Source organism: Notamacropus eugenii, chromosome 2 (assembly GCF_028372415.1).
Source record: "Notamacropus eugenii isolate mMacEug1 chromosome 2, mMacEug1.pri_v2, whole genome shotgun sequence".
Lineage (NCBI taxonomy): Eukaryota > Metazoa > Chordata > Mammalia > Diprotodontia > Macropodidae > Notamacropus > Notamacropus eugenii.
Window position 1 is genome coordinate 484,866,347 of NC_092873.1, and position 19,353 is coordinate 484,885,699.

Below are 19,353 nucleotides of genomic sequence, written 5' to 3' on the forward strand. Positions count from 1 at the left end.
TTACCATCTATTTTCCTTATCTTCTAGGTTCTGTCTGGGCTTCCAAGAAGCCCAGAAAAAGGAGGAGTAAATGAATGATGACTAAAGTACATGGTCTGATCAGAGAAAATAATTCATCATTGTATTGTGAAAATGATTGTTACACAAGAATTTTAAAATCATTTTTAAAAACTAATGCTACCTATTTCCATTGGGTGACAAAGCTTCACTAGTGTCCAATGCAAGGCCAGAATGACTTAAAGAACTACTGCCCAGATTCCCTTGGCCATACTCTGTCATATAACAAACCCTGGAATACTTGCTACTTTACTGAGGGCATTAAGAACGCAAGCAGCGATGAATTCTGGCTTGTTCAAGGACTCCCAAGTATCTGGGCTTTCAATTGAAAGGAGCTCCAAGCACTCATTAGAAGGAAAGGGTTGGTTGGTTGGTTGGTTGGTTGGTTGGTTGGTTGGTTGGTTGTTGTCCTTTGTTCTTGAAGAGGACCAAAACAAAATCACTATCACGGGGTCAAGGTATAGTGTGTCTGACTGGCTAAGCAGACCAATATGATCTCAGAAGATTCTACCACAGTTCAAGCACAACTGGTCCATGTGAACATTTGGAGTGAAGACGGCTCTAAACTGATGCATCCCATGTATCCTTTGAGCTACTGAAATTCTGCTTTACTCAGAAATACAGCAGCTTCTTTGATGTAGGTGCACTGTGCTGGGCAATCCTGTACCAGTATCTCCCATGTCTCCCAAGTGATTCTAAAATTCAGCACAGAGATCTTGAGAATGTCTTTGCATCACTTCTTCTGACCTCTGTGTGACCTTCCTGATCACCATGAGAAAAAAAGAGTGGGCGGCAGGAGAAATGGCAATCATTCAGTTCTCACTGAACAGCTTGCTGACATCTGATGAACAATGAACGGTAGGAAGGAAGTACAGCATCGTGTCAAATGTGGAGGATCAGGAAATAGTGCCATAGGCTATTAGGAATTGGGAAAGACCTTCTAACATTTTGGCAAAAAAAATACTGATTCTTTGAATAAGTGGAAAGGAATAGTAATTTCACTGAGTCCATTCTTTGTGGAGCACTGAACACATCTCTGCAAGTTCCTTGGAACCTTGAAAAAGCAAGTCCAGAAAATAAAAAAAACCTCAGACTCCCAAGAAAATGGTGAAGGAAAGCCTGCCCTTTCAATATCCCCCCTCAAAAATAGCAATGGAAACACCTCCAAAGAAGCAGAAAGTCCTGAAAGAAAATTAGGAGACACCCAAGAGGATAAAGATGAAAAAAAGAGCTCCAACAAGATGAAGAGCAGGCAGAACATTTTTCACTGGGGATTTTCTGTTGTACAGTCATGCCCCTATGCACACACACTGTTTAGACACAACATATTTTGGGGCAACAAAAAATGAATCTTTGGTAAGGCAAAATCCTGAGTGCACTTGTGGTACACCACATTTGTCTGTTTCAGACATGGGTGGCAGTAGCGGTGGCAGAAGTGAAATATTGACTGCCAAAAACTGGCTGGAAATGGAGGGAGGAAGGGAGGATGTGTGAAATTAAGGACTTTTGTCAGGCAGCATGAAAACAGTGGATTGAAAATGAAGAATTATGTCTCCTTATTCTCCTATTTTACACTCAATTAAATATCTATCCACAAGTTAAATTTCCATCAATAGGATGGTTTGAAGGTAGGGTCTATGAAAATGAAACACATCTTTTGCCATATGTGTTTTCCATTCAAGTTATCAAATGTTCTAAAAGATTGAGTATAAACCTGCCTGGATCTCATGATCCATCTTGGTCCCTAAGAAGGCTTTTCCTTTTGGAAAAGGCGCTGTTTGAATGAACCCATATCTTGAAATGGAACAAATCTAGTATGAATTCTTCCACTACTACAAAGGACACATGAAGAATTTCTTAGCAATAGTGACAAATTGTAGCCTAACCCTTAAGCAATATCTCCTTTTCTTTGGGCCACTGAATCAAAGAGTGATCACGAAAACGTGAGTGATACAAAGTAAACTTCTATTTTAACCATCTCCACATATCTAACAGCGACAGTGATTCATTTGTCACGGAGGTTATCTTCCCTGGAATGTAATGATGACATCTACATATGGGCAAGTAAGACGCCAAAAGTGTTGAACCCTAGCAGAAAACATCCTATTCCACATCTCCAACATGACCCCTGATCTCCACAGAACTTACCCGTATCCTTCGCATGGCAGCCACAATCTCTACCCTGCTATTTGGTCTTGGCACATCCAGGCTTCCAATATACTGCAAAGAAGAAGAACACACATGTTAAGAGAAAGTGTTGGCAATGACCACAGAAATCTAGAAGGAATCATAGGTTGAGAGATAAGGTTGGCCCAAGAGGGCAAAATGAAGAATGATAGATGGAAGAATCAAAGAGATATTTGTATAAGGAAGAACCTTCCAATACTTTTAGAGCTGCTCCAAAGAAGAATGGGCACCTTAATGGTGTTCTTCCTTATTAGAAGTTCCCAAGCAAAGTCTGCGTCACTACTAGTCAAACACATTGTAGTGGTTTATGTTACAGTGGAAAGAACAATAACTTTGGAGTCCAAGGGCCTGGGTTCAAAATCCTACCCCTGATGGTGACAATCCGTGTAACCTTGAGAAAATAAGTCTCGTAATGCTTTGGGGCCCCAGTTTTCTCATCTGAAAAATGGAGAGGGGAAGATTAATTTGGGGTTGTTCAGTCATGTCTGACTCTTTGTGACCAAGATTCTTGGCAAAGACAGAGGAGTAGTTTGCCATTTCCTTCTCCAGTTCATTTTACAGATAAGGAAACTGAGGCAAACAGGGTTAAGTGATCTGCCCAGGCTTACATAGCTAGTAAAGGTGGGATTTGAACTCAGGTCTTCCTGACTCCAGGTCAGGTACTCTATTCACTGTGCTACCTAGCTGCCATTGACTAGATGGTCTCTTCCAGCTCATGATCTATGACCCCACGATGTAATTCAAACTCTTAGTTCATAGATGAAGTCTACAGACTAACCCAGCATCTCCAGGATTCAAATTTAGGATTCTGACCCTAAATCTACAACTCTTTTTGCCTCTTAGGAATGATCTATGCCAACTCATTCATTTTACTGATTAGGAAATAGAAGTCCCGGGAATTGTCTAAAGACAGCAATTTGTCAAGGTATAATCAAAGCCTATTCTATATACTTTATTGTACACTACAGATGTTATGTTTAGGTGGTTGTCAAAATGCATAGAGCTACCTGGGGTTTCAGCTCACATTCAGTAAACTGGCCGAATCGACAGAAAGACAGGATTAGTCCATGTTGGAAGGATATTAATAGCATATTGTGGGTGGAGTTATGAAAATCTTGGAAAGCAATTTGGAATTATGCAAATAAAGTATCTAAAATGTCCGTACTCTTTGAGCCAGAGACCCAACTACTAGTATCTATCCTCGCATATATCACCGATAAAAAGCAAGTCTCCACATACACCAAAATACTTACAGAGCACTTTTTTTGTGATAGTAAAGAACTGGAAACAACGTACATCGACTAGGGAAAGGTCACCCTTGGAAACAAATTATTGCACAGAAATATAACAAAATATTACTGTGCTATTAAGGAAGGACAAATACGATGAGGAGAAGCCGGGAAAAATTTATATGATCTAATGCAAAATGAAATAAGCAGTCAAGGAAAAAACACAATGACTAACCACATAAATGGAAAGAACTACCACAAAACAATCAAAAGTTAGTGTTGCAAAAGTACAAAAGAACAAGCTTGGTCTCAAAGAAGAGATATAAGAAAACACCTTCCTTGTTGTAAGAACCCAAGTAATCTCTCTATCCCAAAAAATATCCCCTGAGTCACTCTGCCAGAGAGTATGACCAGAAGGAAAAGCCAAAAGTAGGGACTTTGACTATCAACTAGCAACCAGTTCCACTGGAGTCTTCCTCTGCCCCTCCCTTACAGCTGGCATGAATCAACACCAGGCCCCCGGTCCAGAATCAAGTAGGATTGAGCAGCCTAAGAAGAAATGCAGCTAGGTGGAGCAGTGGGTAGAGCAAGCCTGGAGTCAGGCACACTCATCTGCCTGGTGAATCTGGCCTCAGATATTTACTAGCCGAGTGATCCTGGGCAAGTCATGTAATCCTGTTTACCTCAGCTTTCTTGTTTGTAAAGCAAACCACTCCAGTGTCTCTGCTAAGAAAACCCCAAGTAGAGTCATGAAGAGTCAGACACAACTGAAAAATGATTGAACCACAAAAAACAAAATGAAGAAGATGAAGGCTCTTTACTCCTTTCTCCCAGTGACTACTTCTACAAAACCTAGATAAAAATTCTATAAAGAAAAAACCCCTGGACTTTCCCGGGTGGGGATGCCCCAAATTCCATCTGGAACCCCAACAGTATTCCAAATTCCACCTGGACCCCAGCAGATCTGATCTATTTCTACCATTCTCTATGACTATACCTTTCAAATTGTAAGTATGTCCCCTCAATAAAGCTGGTTTGGTTGTTGTCCTGTATGCACCATGTTTCCTTGTACTAAACTATTGACATGGGGGAAGGGGAAAGTCAACAAACATGGCGGGGAGAAGGATTCTTATTTTTTTTCTCATAAAAATTATTTATTGTATGGGATGACTTTCTGGAAGAAGAGAGGAATAGAGGGAAAATTTTAGGTGGTACAAAAACAAAAATGTCAATACAAATTTATTTTTAAAAATAAGATTAATAAAACTATTTGAAATTGCATCTAGGTTCTTAAGCATCAGGAAATTTGAATATTATGCTGCCTATGGGTAGGAAAAATAGATCAGAAGACTTCTTAAGAATAAGTTAGGAAGGAAGCAACTTCTGAAGAAGATATAGTTGTAGCTTGAGGGGACTGTCATGTCTACGTTAAACAACCTGGGCAGGTGGCCCAGATACAGCAAGCCCCCAAGATACATATAAGCACTTCCATGCAACCTCTTACACCACAAAAGGAGGAAGTCATATCTCAGTGAAGGATGGTTTTATAGTGGCCCCAGTATTAGGGTATACTTCCTAATATCCTAATTTGGGGCTGGCCCACAGCTAAACAGAAAAGACGTCACAGTATAAACATTATATAATAAAGTGCAGTGTCCTGATAAGAACTGGACTTGGAATCAAAACACCACCTCCATCCCCCTCCAAGCTTCCATCTTCTCCATCCTCCCTTCTTAGCTCTAGAACCACGTCCAAATCATGACAGCCACTGCTACTTGAAAGGTTGTGTCATTCTACTCCCCAGTGAGTTCATTCACCCCCCTAGTAACTTTCCAAACCAAAATACCCTTGTGGCGCTACTGCTCCTTCTTATGTATAGTCTCCCCCCAGGAGAATGTCAGGTCCTTGGGGTCAGGAATTGTCTTTGTAATGTCAGTGCTTCCTTTCTCATTCATTTATTACAGCCTTCTCAACAAATATTCACTCATTTATTCATGGAGATGGCTAGCATACAAATTCAGGGTATTAATGGCTATCATTCTCAGCACCTCATCACACCAGGGCTAACAAACACAACTGATTCCAAAAGCAAAAACATAAAGATGGAGAAGCAAAGGGAGGGCTGTGATCGAGGGATCAGCCCTCTAGGGCACAGCTGTCTAATACAGTAACTAGAGTTCTTGGACATCCTGTCTAGCAAAAAGTCATATATTCTGCGGAGGATCAGTAAATACTGAAGGATATATAATCATCAAGAGAACATTTATCTTCATTTCTAAGGACAGTGTATCAAAACTGGGTATCCAAGTGAATAAAAACCAATGCTACATAAGTTATAAAAAAGCAAGATTGTTTGTGCTACTATACATATAGATTGAAATATCCAATATTAACTTTATTATCTTCCTGCCATTAATCAATCAATCAATTGATCTTTATTAAGTGCCTACTATGTGCTGGTCACATATTAAGTGCTGGAAATACAAAAAGATGCAAAAAAAAAAAAAAGTCCCTGCCCTCAAGGAGCTTGCAGTCCAATGGTAGTATCATAGCCTCCTATGACATAAATCTGAAAGAGATCTTAGAAATCCATCTTCAGAAGTCTATCTCTTCAGGTATAGTTTTCAGGTATAGTTTTATTCTGTTCTATTATGGACATGGAAATGCCTATCGTATTAGGTGTTTGTTAAGCTCAGGATTAAAAAATTAAAAAACAAAATTATTGTCAATTCCTTTACTGTTTCTAAGGTTAACAAAGCTTGAATACCTTCCTCTTCTGTTCTGAGAGAACACATTCAGTCCCTTGAATCCATCCTGTGTTGCGGAAGGACGTTATAGGCTGACTCAGTGACACATCTGCGCAAGGAAGGGACCACCCCTTCCAGTCATGTCTGAGAAATGGTAAGTCCCATAATGGTGGTGGGTATCCATCAGCAGCTCTGCTTGACCTCAACTCCAAGGAGCACTTGCCCCCAGGATAAGATGATCACCTGAACCTTCATTGCCAAGCAGACAGACTCAGTTTTTGATATTCAACCCCTTGTCAACACCAACAGCTGCTTCTTCCCTCTGAGTGGAAGGCCAGAGGGGGGAGCAGTAAACATCCCCCAAAGCCTTCCTTTATAAAGGACTCTGACTTATTCAGAGCTTTCCAGATAACTCTCAATTTTGCATCAGTCACTGTGCTTGATTCTAACTCCACAGACCATCATAATGGAGTGCCAGGTACCCCTTGGTGACCTTTCCATATTGCCCCTCCTTTTCAGCTTCCTTTTGTATATTTTCTTCCCCCATTAGAGGGTCAGTTCCTGGAGAGCGGGGAATTTATTTTTGTTATTTGAATTCCCACTGCTTAGCATAATGCCTTGTCCATAGTAGGGTGCTTAATAAATGTTTATTGTCAATAAAAATAACTTCTTCTACAATGTACCCAAGAAGTAGCCAACCAGTTTCTTCATGAAGACCTCCAATGAAGGAAGCCCACTCCACTTTGGGACCATTCTATTTGTTAGGAAATATTTCCTTCCATCCAGCCCATGTTTGCTTCTTGGCAGTTTCTACCTACTGGTCCAGCTAAGCCCTCTAGAGCCAAACAGAACAAATCTAATCTCTCTTCCACAGGACAGACTTTGAAATACCATAAGACAGATACCAGGTCTCCTCTAAGACTTCTCTCTGAGCTGAACAGCCTTACTTCCTTCATCAGATCTTCATAGAGGCTTGCTACAGTGAGAAAGGTTCAGGCGTGCACTTAAAATGCCTGAGCATGCCAGCTGACCTCTGGGATGAGGTCATTAGGCTTCAGGGAGCCACAATTATTCAAGAATTAGCATCCTTTATAACCCGCATGGTTTACGGATTACTCAGTAAGGTATGGGGGAGGATTTACACAGCCCCTACCTTTAAGAAGCTTATTATCTAGTTGGGGAGAGCAAACATGCACAAAATAACAGATCCTAAACCTGCACTCAGAACAGCAACATAGGGATCTGCCAGCCCTCAAGGTCTGGGGTTTTGGGGGTTTTTTTGCCTTTCTTTCAATCCCCAATGCTTAGTACAGAGCCTGGAACATAGGAAGAACTTAATTAATGCTTGTTGACTTGACAAGTTGGTCAAGGAACTGGCACAGGCTGCTTTAAGCTGGTGCATTTCCTCTTGAGTTTCAAGGATCTGATCTGATTTGGGGGATGTTACTTTAATTAGGCCAGACTTTGTGACTCCCAAGGTGGGCCCATTCCTTACTATGAAATGATCAAGGGTGACTGCATACTATACCTTCTATACACTGGCATAGCAGTTAGTAACTATCCATTTTAGGAACTCACCCTAGCTCTTTCCCTCTCTCTCCTGCCTTCTTGCAAAGGTAAATTGGTGTCATTACTTAGGAACAGTTGTAGCAAACAATTGGGGAAGAAAGGACAGAGAGAATGAAACAGACTTTTTAATCTATTCTTGGTATCACTGGCATCCAAAAAGGAATGACTATTAAGAGGGCATAGGTTGTGGCTCATGATCAGAGTTGGAGAAGATCTCACCTATAACAGCCTCATGCATTTAAATCTGGAAGGGGGAGTAAAAGTCATCTGAAGCAATTCTCTCATTTTACAGAGGAGTAAAGTGAGGACCATTGAGACTGATAGCCCACTCAATGTTGGGATCATGAGATTTAAAACTGAAGAACACCTTGGAGATCATCTGGTCCAATGGTGTCAAACTCAAAATACAAACTGATCCCTGCAATCAGCATGTTGACTTAGAAACCACAAACTATGTTGTAGTGTATCTTTAATTCTATTAAACATTCCCCAGTTATATTTTCAGGGCAGATGGCACAGAGATTAAATGATTTGCCCAGGGTCACCCAGCTAGTAAGTGTTTTAAAGTGCATTTGAACTCAGGACTTCCTTACTCCAAGCCCTATACCCTATGCATTGTGCCCCCCCGCTGCTTAATTGTACATATAACATATAAGGGAGAGTTTTTATAACTTGATAGAGCTGACAGTGAGTCCCCAAATACTAAGGGGATATAGTCAAGCCATAAAGCTGCAACTAGAAATGCTGCGAGCAAATAAAAAACATTAAGAATCTGTGGAGAAAGCGCTGGATTTTAAAGTCAAAGGATGTGGATTCCAATCCTGTCTTGGCTATTTATTACTTATGTGGCCTTGAGCAAGTCACTGAACATCTATGGGCCTCAGTGTCTTCATATGTAAAATGAAAAGACTGAATTTGATGTTTGTAGGATCCTTTCCAATTATAAATCCATAATCTTCTGCGAGAAAGGGAGGGCAGGCAGCACTTCTGGGTTCCCTGGCTTCCTGGTGGTTCATTGGTAGCCCTGAACAAAGTCCAATAACTATGCATTCACTGCCCTTCAACACCACCCCAACAAAACAGAGACTCTGCTCTGGGAGGTGTCTGGGTTTCAATTAGGAGTGGGTGTTGCTCTGGAAACCAGAAAGGGAGGGGAATGGCCAGGGTCTCTCATTTCTGGATTTTTGGTTCTTGGGGAGGTAAGTGGGTGGGAGTCCACAGAGAGCCAGAAATTCAGTTCAACTGAAATATCCTCAATTCTCTTTCCAGGAAACTGAGGATTAGCCAATTCATTAGGGTACCCATGTGGATAGAGTGCCAGGGCCTGAAGTTAGTAAGACTGAGTTCAAAATGGGCCTCAGACACTTATAATCTGAGTGACCCTAGATAAGTCACTTTAATGCCTGTTTGCCTTGGTTTCCTCATCTGTAAAATAGGGATAATAATAGCACCTATCTACCAGGCTTATTTTGGGGATCAAATGAGATAATATTTATAAAGCACTTGGCACAGTGCTTGGCACATAGTACGTGCTACATAAATGTTAGCTATTATTATTACTGGCCATATAACGCAGCCAACTAAAAGATGTGCACTAGTAAGTTAGATTGCTGACAGTGTTGGCCTCTAGCCTCTGCTCCAGATAAATATGACTTAAAGAGCTTTCATTTTCTTACCACCATCTTCTTTTCTAGAGTAACTTCTGGAGGCAAAAATAAACCAGATTATAGGGGTTTTATTCTAGTACATGAATCATCATATTAAAAATGAAGAATATTTACCAAAGCATGAAACTTCCAGTGCTATAATTTCTACCCATAGGCTGGTTAAACTCCGTACCATCTCCATCCTCGGCAAATGCCATTTATTTACTCTGTTGTTGGCAGATCGCTAACCAGCAAGCTCTGACTACAGTGAAGAAAGTTAGCTATTAATCAATTGGTACTTACTAAGCATCTACTGCCCAGCAATAAATCAGGCCTTATGGAAGATTTGGATTAAGTATAAAATGCAGTCTCTGCCTAAAGGAATCAAATCTCTAGCACGGGAGATAAGCCTAACATACATAAAACAAATGGAGGATAATAAGCAATAGCACATAAATTTTTAACTATATATTCCAAGTATATGTAGTTGGGGTATTGGGGAAAGTCCAGGGAAGGCTTCATGGATCATATGGTCATAGCTTTAAAGTCCAATCTCCTAATTTTACAGATGAGGAAACTGAGGCTGGAAAGGGTTGAGTGACTTACTCAGGTTCACTTAGCTCGTTAAGTGTCTGAGGAAGGATTTGAACTTGGACCTCCCTGATTCCTAGCCCAGAGCTCTACCCACTGTATCATATGAGAGTCTTCCCCTCCCAGATTGATTCATTTGTGAAGGCAACTTAGGCCATCTTTTGCCTCAACCTAGCCTTTAATTACTGAAAGGCTATTGCCTCAGACAAACTGAGACCTGGGAAAGACCTTAGCTTAAAAAAAGCCATGGTCTCCTACTGCATCCAGGGCTGTCACCAGTCATCTTGACCTATGTCGTGCCACTGGACTTTGATGAATCTGGAGGAGAGAGCAAAACAGCTCTGCCTCACTTAAATCCAATTCACTTGCAAGTCAAGATATGATCCTGCTGATGTCATCGGTCCTCTTTGAAACCAAAGGACAAACAATATCTAGAGAGATGGAACTTCTGCAAGATTTTGAAGGTCAAGTAAAATTTCTGTCATAAGGATGAAGCTGGATTTGGATAAGAATGAATGACAGGAATCCAGTCATCCCCTAGGGAAACCAGGCTGACAGGAGGATAGTGGAGTAGGCATCTTGTCATTTCTGTTACCATTAACTTTGCTTCTCACTCCCCATCAGTCTTTGGTCTGGCCATGGTAATCCTTCCCATAATACCACTGCTGCTGTGACTCCCCCCTCTTGGCCACTACTCTTTTATATTTGTCGTCTTCTCTTATTTCAATGAAAGCTCCTCGAGGGCAAGAAAAACCTCACTTTTGTATTTGCACCCCCAATATCTAGATGGTACATGACACACAATTGTCATTGACTCATTTTTCATTCATGTCTGACTCTTCATGACCCTCTTTGGGGTTTTTTGGCAAAGATACTGAAATGATTTGCCATTTCTTACTCCAGTTCATTTTACAGATGAAGAAACTGAGGCAAACAGGGTTAAGTGACTTGTCCAGGGTCACGCACCTAATATGTATCTGAAACTGGATTTGAACTCATGGAAGATGAATCTTCACTCTATCCACTGTGTCACCTAGCTGCCCCACACAGTAGGCACTTAAATTCTTTTCCAATTGTTCATTAGTAGAGGGAAACTCAGCAATCACCCTTCTAGGCACATACCACAAAGAGGACACAGACCGAGGAATAGGACCCACACAAACAAAACTGTATATTGCAGCACTTTCTGTTGTAGCAAAGAACTAGAAACAAAGAAAGTTCTCGTCAACAAGGGAATGCCTAGACAAATGTTGGTACACGAATATAATGTAATGTTATGCTATAAAAAAGAATGAAAGAGATAGATTCAGATAAATCAAGGAACACTTGTATGAACTAAGGCAGCATTACCAGAGCAGCAACAAGAGGACAATTTATACGACTACAGGAATATCAAGGCAAATAACTTTGAAAAATGTAAGGATTCTCATCAATGCAGTGACCAATGGTGCAGCATGTTTCCTATCTCTAGGCAGCACGCTGATAAATGAGGATTGCAGACCCTCATTTCCAAGCAGGACCAATGTGACTATTTGTTTCAGCTATATGTTTTTGTTACAAGGAAGGCAGGAGCGCTGGACACAGAGTAATTCATAGAAAACGGACATGTTAATCTCGGGGGCACTCTTACACTAGAGGAAAAGGCAAGAAGCTAGTGACTAGCGATAAAGATACAAAAAGAAAAACGCCACCATGAAACACTTAAAAAATACTCAAAGAGTAGAAGGAAGCTCCAAGCAGGCCAGAGACAAGCAGAAGAGCTGTGGTAGGATCAAGTTAAATTTAACATATATTTAAAAGACAACTACATAATAGAAGTTCATGGCTTCATGAAATGCCCATTATTTCTTTATTTTTAACTTCATAATTAAAAAAGGATTAAAAGAAAATTAAAGGTGCTTGCCTTCTGAGGGGTGCGGGGGAATAGGAGAGAAGGAAAGAATTTAGAACTCAGAATTAAAAAGAAAAGAATGTTAAAAATAAACAAATAAGAAACAGTTCTCTTTTTTTAAAATAGAAAAACAATGAGATGGCCTTCTAGAACAGGAGTTCAGCATAAGCAAAGTCAGAGAAGTAGGATGGAATGGATGTTTGGAGAAAGGGGGGCAGTACGGAAAGAGAAAGATGAAACTGGCCAGATGGCACAGCACAAACCAGCGATCAGTAAGAAACGAGGTTGGAAAGCCTCCTACCCTGTCTCACTCTTTCCAAACGAGACACCACTAATTCTACCTCGACTCCCACTTTGTCTCGACTGTGCTCCTCTTTTCTTTGATCTGAAAAATGTCACCACCTTGACCCCAGCAGAGGAGCGGTACTCTCTAATATACAAATGTGGATCCACACAGAGACTGGAAACTGGGGTAAGGTGATTTGGGATAGTAGAAAGAGAACTGATTCTTGAATCAATAGATGTGGATTCATAGCCTACGCCCTTGGCTATTTGCTTACTATAGGTGGTACTTCACTAAGTTCCCTAAACTTTTTGCCATCAGTTTCCTCATTGGTAAAATAAGGAGCCTGGACTAGATGCCAAGATCTATTCCTGTTAAATCTCTGATCCTAGGATGTTGCTACCATGAAGAGAGGATGTTTTGGGGTCAGTCTATCCCTTCCCTTCAGTCACTTGGAATTTCACTGTCAATTCTCTGTCCAAGGGCAGTAGCATAGTCATTCTGGATTCTAGACTAGAATGTGGAGAACTAAGTTTGGGCACCAATTCTCAGCAAGGCTAACCTAGTTTTCAATATAAAATCCTGAGTCCATGGAGTAGCTTATTTTGAGTCAACAAGTATTTATTAAGTGCCTACCATGTGCTAGGGCACCATGCTAAACCACTGGAGGTGAGCAAGATCTGTATTCCCTCAACTCAGTCTCCAATAACCAAACTCTATGTTGGTGGCTATCACTCCAGATATGCCTAATTTACATCAAGATACTCAAGTATCTTTGACCTTGACCTTCAATATCTTGCAGAAGTCCCATCCCTCTAGGGAAGGTAAAAGAAACAAAAAAGGCAAGCAAGGTACGTCTAGGGGAGAGAGCTCCCTGGGAGAGGTACAAACATGGAGAGAAGTGAGGAAGAGGAGCTCCTGAACTCGAGGCTTGGTCAAGAAACAGTTAAAGAGCCAGCTGCTGGGCTGATGAAAACTGGGCCACTGGCACAATTCCCATGCCACATTCTTCTGGGGTGAAAGGTCAGCTTCATCACAAACGAGCATCATTTAAAGGACACCAGCTAAATCCCCCTGGATGCCAAAACCCAAGTCCCTTTCCTTCCCTCTCTGAAAACATTTTAACTCCACATGAAGAATCAGAGCCTTTGATAGCTGCAGGAATAGCCTTAGAGATCATCTGGTTGAATCTCTTCATTTTACAGATGAGGAAACAGAAGGTCAAGGAGAGAGGCTGAGAGGCTTGTAGTAAGATCAAAAAGCTGACCAGTAACAGAGTCAGGACTAGAACCCAGGTCTTATGACTCCCAGATCAGATGTCTTTTCCCACTATCCCCCCCAAACATTCTCATTTCCATGCCCCAGTCCTAGTGGCTTTCCATTCCTTCCACCATCACTTCTACATGTGCCCTCAGGCCTTGATCCCCTACTTGTGATCCTCTTATCCATACTCTCCAGTACAGGCAGAGTGAAATCTCTAATGCTTCATTAGTCTTTTAAAATCCCTACTATAATCTGTCTAGTTGTAAAGAGACACAGTCTTCCCCACCAATCTCTCTGCTCCCACTCTTTCTAGTAATGGAAAGCTCAGAAAAATCAACTTCCCTTTATCCCCAGAAGCAGGACTTCTCAAAGACCAGCCTGGTGTTGAGCTCAGTGGGATTATGAGTGTGACCCAAGGGAACATTTCTGCCTCATTAACCCTAGAACAAAGCAGGGGCATTCGCATCCCCAGATTCTGGGTCACATATTTGGCTTGTGACCCACTACTGAATGATGTTCTGTGGGGGTGAGAGGGGAGGCAGAAAGAAATTTTCAGGCTCTGTGTTTCATGTAAGCCAGGCTCCAACTCCATTTTCTCTGGAAGCAGTTCATGCCCCTACCTGCCTGGGCAGTCTAAAGAGGAAAAATAGAAATTAACTAGGGTCCTTAAGGCCTGCAATGGAACTGAAAACAAAGGCCACGATGCCTGACTGTTCTGCATTATACACACACACACACACACACACACACACACACACACACACACACACACACACACATAAAGACAACCTTCTAAGCTATTTTAAAAAGCATCAATGCATCATAGCTTCGTTTATTTGTAATCTAAAAAGAATGAGACACCTACATTTCCCCTAGTTCATCTAAAAAAAAGGTACTGTCTGTAAGCTGTCTGAAAGAACTATAGGTGCTATTGTTTAGGAGCCTGCTGAATATGCCAGAGACCTCATCAGGACCCTGCCTCCTCCTCTTAATTGGGCTAGATGCAGAATAGTTCTGTTGGCTCTGCCCTTGCATTAATACCATAGGATTCTCTAAATGGAGATAAGGTTGCACATCAAACATGCCATATGGAAGTTGGTTTTATCTTTCTTTAAAAGAAAAAGTATGTCAGCCCAGACTGATGCCTTTTGTTTAACTCATTTTCTATATTATTAATGGCCAAGAAAAGAGGGGGTCAGGGAGGAACAAAAACAGAGAACTGAAAATCCCCCCCTCCGCGTCAGCTGGGAATTTCTGAATCCAGGAATCCAGTAACTGATCAGTATCACCCTTGCTAACACCATAGTTGAGTATGGCAGAAGACAGCAGGGCAATATCCTTCAAAAGGAAGCCCAGATAAGATTTCAGGTGGCAAAGTACTCCGATGCCGCTCTTGATGACATTCTCTGGGTGTCTGCTTGCCACCTTGCTACGGCTTCTTTGAAAAAGTTTTTAAAGAAGGGAACAGGATGCAACATGAGTTATAGAAAGGAAGAGGAGGTAGCAGCAGGGCTAGCAATGGCCATATGGTGATCCGGTTCAGTCTACTGAAAAACAACCAAGTAAATAGAAAAGGAACTGACTTCAAAGCTGATCACAGAAAGGCAAATGGTTAAGAAGCATGATATCGAGAGGAAAGGATTTTTGCCAGAATGACATGCTTTTATCAGTGTATATAATGACAAGATTAGTAAGCACAGTCTACCTAAAAGCTAAGCTTCTGGCATGAGAGAGCACACCATTAGGAATTCCTCACTAAATTAAACTCCAATTGGGCTGAGTGTGGGCACTGGTGCAGAAACACTCTAAGGGTCGAAAGGCTAGAAGCAAGCTAATGATCAGCAGCAGGGTGCCGAAATCTGGGGCAAAGAAAGAAAGTCAGGACGTGATTTGGAATCCCCCAGTAACTTTCGATCACTAATCAATTCATCAGTCAAGTATTTATTAAGTATTTAATAGGCACTAAGCATTTTGCTGGACTCTGGGGATATGAGTACATAGAATGAAACAATCCCTTCTTGCAGTGAGCTTATATTCTAATGGGAGACACACAAACACGTGTGTATGTATTATATACATATATAAAAACACATTTATATGCATATATAATTGATATAAAGTTAATAATACAAAAATATACAAAGTATGTGTAGAAGACCATCTTCTATTTCTTCTCCAGCATGTTTTACCTAAACAAGTCTGGTGGTAGGGCTGAAGAAGCTATGAATGAAAAGGAATCCAAGACTAACATGACAAAACAGAATCAGAGACTTTTAGAATTAGAAAAAAAATCTCAAAGTTTCCTAAATCCAGTGAGTTAGATTTTTTAGGAATCACTTCAAAATGAGTGAGGGATCTTCAGGAAAATTCCAGACAAAAGAGTCTTACCCTTCTACCAAGAGAATCACAGATCCTCATAGAAAGGGCTTCAACTCCTGATGTACTAACCCCCTCATTTCCTTACTCTGTGGACCAATAGCTTAAAAAAAATGAGCATCATTCTCTATGATGTAGACAGTAGCAGAACGAGAATGGAAAAAATGTGGAGTCAAAAGAAGAGGGTTTCTATCTCAGTTTGGATACTACCTGTAAGATCTTAGGTAAGTCATTCATTTCCCCGACCTCAGGGCCTCAATTTCCTCATCTGTGAAATGAGAATCTGCTAGCTCATCTCTCAAAGTTCCTTCTATCCCTCAATCCTGTGATCCTAGGATCTTCATGAATTGTAACACCCCCAACATAAACTACAAAGACAAAAACTCAGCTCTTAAAATGCTAAGTATCTTACCAAAGGAAAAACAATCCAAAGTTCCAAAGGTAGTCAGTAAAATGGAAAAATATGGAAGTCAGTCCCATACAAATAAGAGCTAGTGACAAAGGGAAGACTGGAAAACAGTCTTACAGTCTGATGTCTGGGCTCAGTCAAATAATCAGTGGGTCCCTTTTCCTCCCCTTTCCCATCCTGGTGTCACTGGCTATTCAGCAGAAAATGATCACAGACTGAGGCAAACTCATTCTTCCCCTCTAATCAACACTGTTAGCTAAAATGACAAATCAATAGTTGTCCCAAATAGGCACAGGAAGAAAAGCTGTTCCACAGAATTTGATTTTACAAATAACTGATGCTTCGTTTTCTCAAGGTCCAAATTTTTCAATTAAGTTTTAATCATTTTATACAGAAAACTTTCTAAAATATATTTACAGATTGAAGCATATTGGGTTCTTTTAACTTTTTTTTGTAACATGGCTAATACAGCAATAGGTCTGGCATGACTACACATGTAGAATGGGCATCACATTGTTCGTTTTCTCAATAGATGGGGGAGGGGCAGGAGTAAGGGGTAAGAAGACTAGAGAGGTGGGAAAGAGGCAGGTTATAAAGGGTTTTAAAAGTCAAACAGAATATTTTCTATTTGATCCTAGAGCCAGTGGGTCAGGATTCAAATCTTCGCTCAGACATATATGACTTGTGTGACTGGGTAAGTCACTTCATATTTCTAGTCTTGTTTTCCCCATCTGGACTAAATGGCCTGTATGGACTAAAACTGTGATCTGATGAACAAAGGAACACTGCTTTATTGAGCCAGCATTCCCACTCAGTACAGTGAGGGGGAAAAGGAAAAGCACCACTAAACTGAGAATCAGTGGATTTGGTTCTAGAACTAATTCTTAGCACTCTACACTTGAGATCTTGGACATGCTATTTCTCACTGGATTTTAGTTTCCTCATCTGTAAAAAGGGGGGTGGGGAATGAGATTATCTCTTAAAGCCCTCCTTGAGTTCCTTAAATATTTGTCAAATGGATGGATGAATCAACTCCTTCAAAAGTTATTGCAGCATCTAGTCTTCTCTGTCGCTGGGTCTGACTGTCTAAAAGCTGACCACATTGCCAGGCTCTAAGGTTTTTCTGGTGTCTCATACTCTCTGGCAATCAGTTATCATTTCTTCTTGCTGTCAGGACTCTTGTCTCTAAACAACCTACATCTCCTCATTTTCTTGGACTAGGACACCAGATCCCCAGTCTTTGTAGAAACATTCCTAAAATAAATCATTGGGCTCCAACTGAAGATCTCTTGAAAAAAGAAAGTATATGAGCTTGAGCACCCGACTTCTGTGTCATCTTCTCTGGCTGTTCAGAGTAAGTGAGACTTAATAACTGATTGGGTCTGATGGACGTGAAGGGAGAGGGAGAGGGAAGATAGAAGAGATGAAGATAACCTTGGAGTTTGAAACACCACAGCTGAAAGCCTAGGAGATTGAAAGGATGATGAAACCCTCAGTGAATGTGGTAGGGGAGTTTAGAGGGCAGATGGGTCCAGTGGGAAATGAGTTTCATTTTGGACATGCTTATTCAGGGTTAATAAGGTGGCTGGCCCTCACCCCTCCAAAAGACCACATATTTACACCCTCTATGCCCCAGCAATGATACTTTCTATAGAGGAAAGACCTGAACCACCACCGTGCAGAATTTGGGTAAGCCAAATACCAGCTTTTCCCATGGCAGGTCCTTACCTACAAAAACACAACACAATACTCTCTACCTCTGGTTTAGTGAGAGTGCTCTAAACTAGTAAACAGAAAATCTTAGTTTCAGATCAAGCTTTTTCACTCTTTCGTGGAGTGACTTTCCAAAAATCACTCAACCACTTAATTTCCTCATCTATAAAATGAAGAAGTTGGACCAGCTGACTTTGCTTCTGACCAACCACTACCTTCCCATCCTAAAGAAACTCTGGCTCTTAGGTCCTGCTCTCCTGATTGGTGACTACCTCTCCTTGACACCTATTTCATGAAAAGCTTCAGCCAAACTTCTCTCTATTCACCTTGCCCCAGTACCCAGTTATGGAACCAGGAACCATAATCAAATCAGCTCTGTCCATTGTTCCTGGATGGATGTCAATCTACTCACTACAACCAGGTAACTTTCAGAACCAAAGTGTCTCTCCCTGACTACCATTCCCTTTGTATGTGGTCTCCTACATTACAATGTCAACTCTTGGAGAGCAGGGCTGTCTTCTTATTTCTTTTTCTTTTCTTTCTTTTTTTGGGGGTGAGGGTAGGGAGGGTATTTGTATCCCTAGCATTTAAAATAGTACTTGGAACATTGTAAGCATCTCATTAATATTTTTTCATTTGTTCATTCATTCATTATGAGAACTCTTTTAAGAGCTAAAATTTTGAGCCCATAAGGTTTTCTTCCCAGAGGGTTCAAAAATAATTATGGACAATAGTTCATTTAATTATATGATAGTCTCTAATATATGAAAGTCTCTTAACATTCAAATCAGATAGAAAGTTGCCATTTATACCCTGGAAATCATCTGCTCTGACCAATAAGTTCTATAATATCCTATTCTCACCTTGTTGACTAAAAGGAAAGGGAAAAGGAAAAGGAGAGGAAGAAAAGGAAGTTAAGAATGGGATGGGAGAGAGGAAGAGTGTAGAAAGAGCACTATACTAGATAGTCAAACAGACCTAGATTCAAATATTAGCTCTGCTCCTTACTAGTTGTGTCACCTCAACCAGTCTTGTAAAGCTCACTGTGCTTCATGTATAAAATGAAGGGGTTGGGCTAGATGATTTCTCTTCAGGTGCTAACAAGCTATGATTCAGTAAGTAAGAAAGAAAGGGAAAGTGGAAAGAAAGAGGAATACACATGGTAACAAGCAGTAGAATGGATGTATCAACTTCCACCATTAACTGATGCTATAACCCTGTCCCTGACCTTGTGACTCCAGAACTTCAGAGGGCATCAAGAGAATTCAGTAATGTCCTGAATCTGCCATTATGCTGTCTCAGGTTTCTCTTCTATAAAATGGGGACTATAAGGACTGATCCCTGCTTAATGTACATAAACCTTAAGAGTGAAATAAGATATATAATAGGGGT

General features: G+C 40.8%; 1 protein-coding gene across 2 annotated transcripts in view; it reads right to left on the reverse strand.

The window, feature by feature from the left end:
- The window catches only part of LOC140529844 (carboxyl-terminal PDZ ligand of neuronal nitric oxide synthase protein-like), a 381,739-nt gene that overhangs the window by 280,625 nt on the left and 81,761 nt on the right, over positions 1–19,353 (reverse strand). For both annotated transcript variants that reach the window (XM_072648807.1, XM_072648806.1), the window contains exon 2: positions 2,206–2,277. In XM_072648807.1, the coding sequence (XP_072504908.1) occupies positions 2,206–2,277 (72 nt within the window). The remainder of the gene's footprint in view (positions 1–2,205; positions 2,278–19,353) is intronic.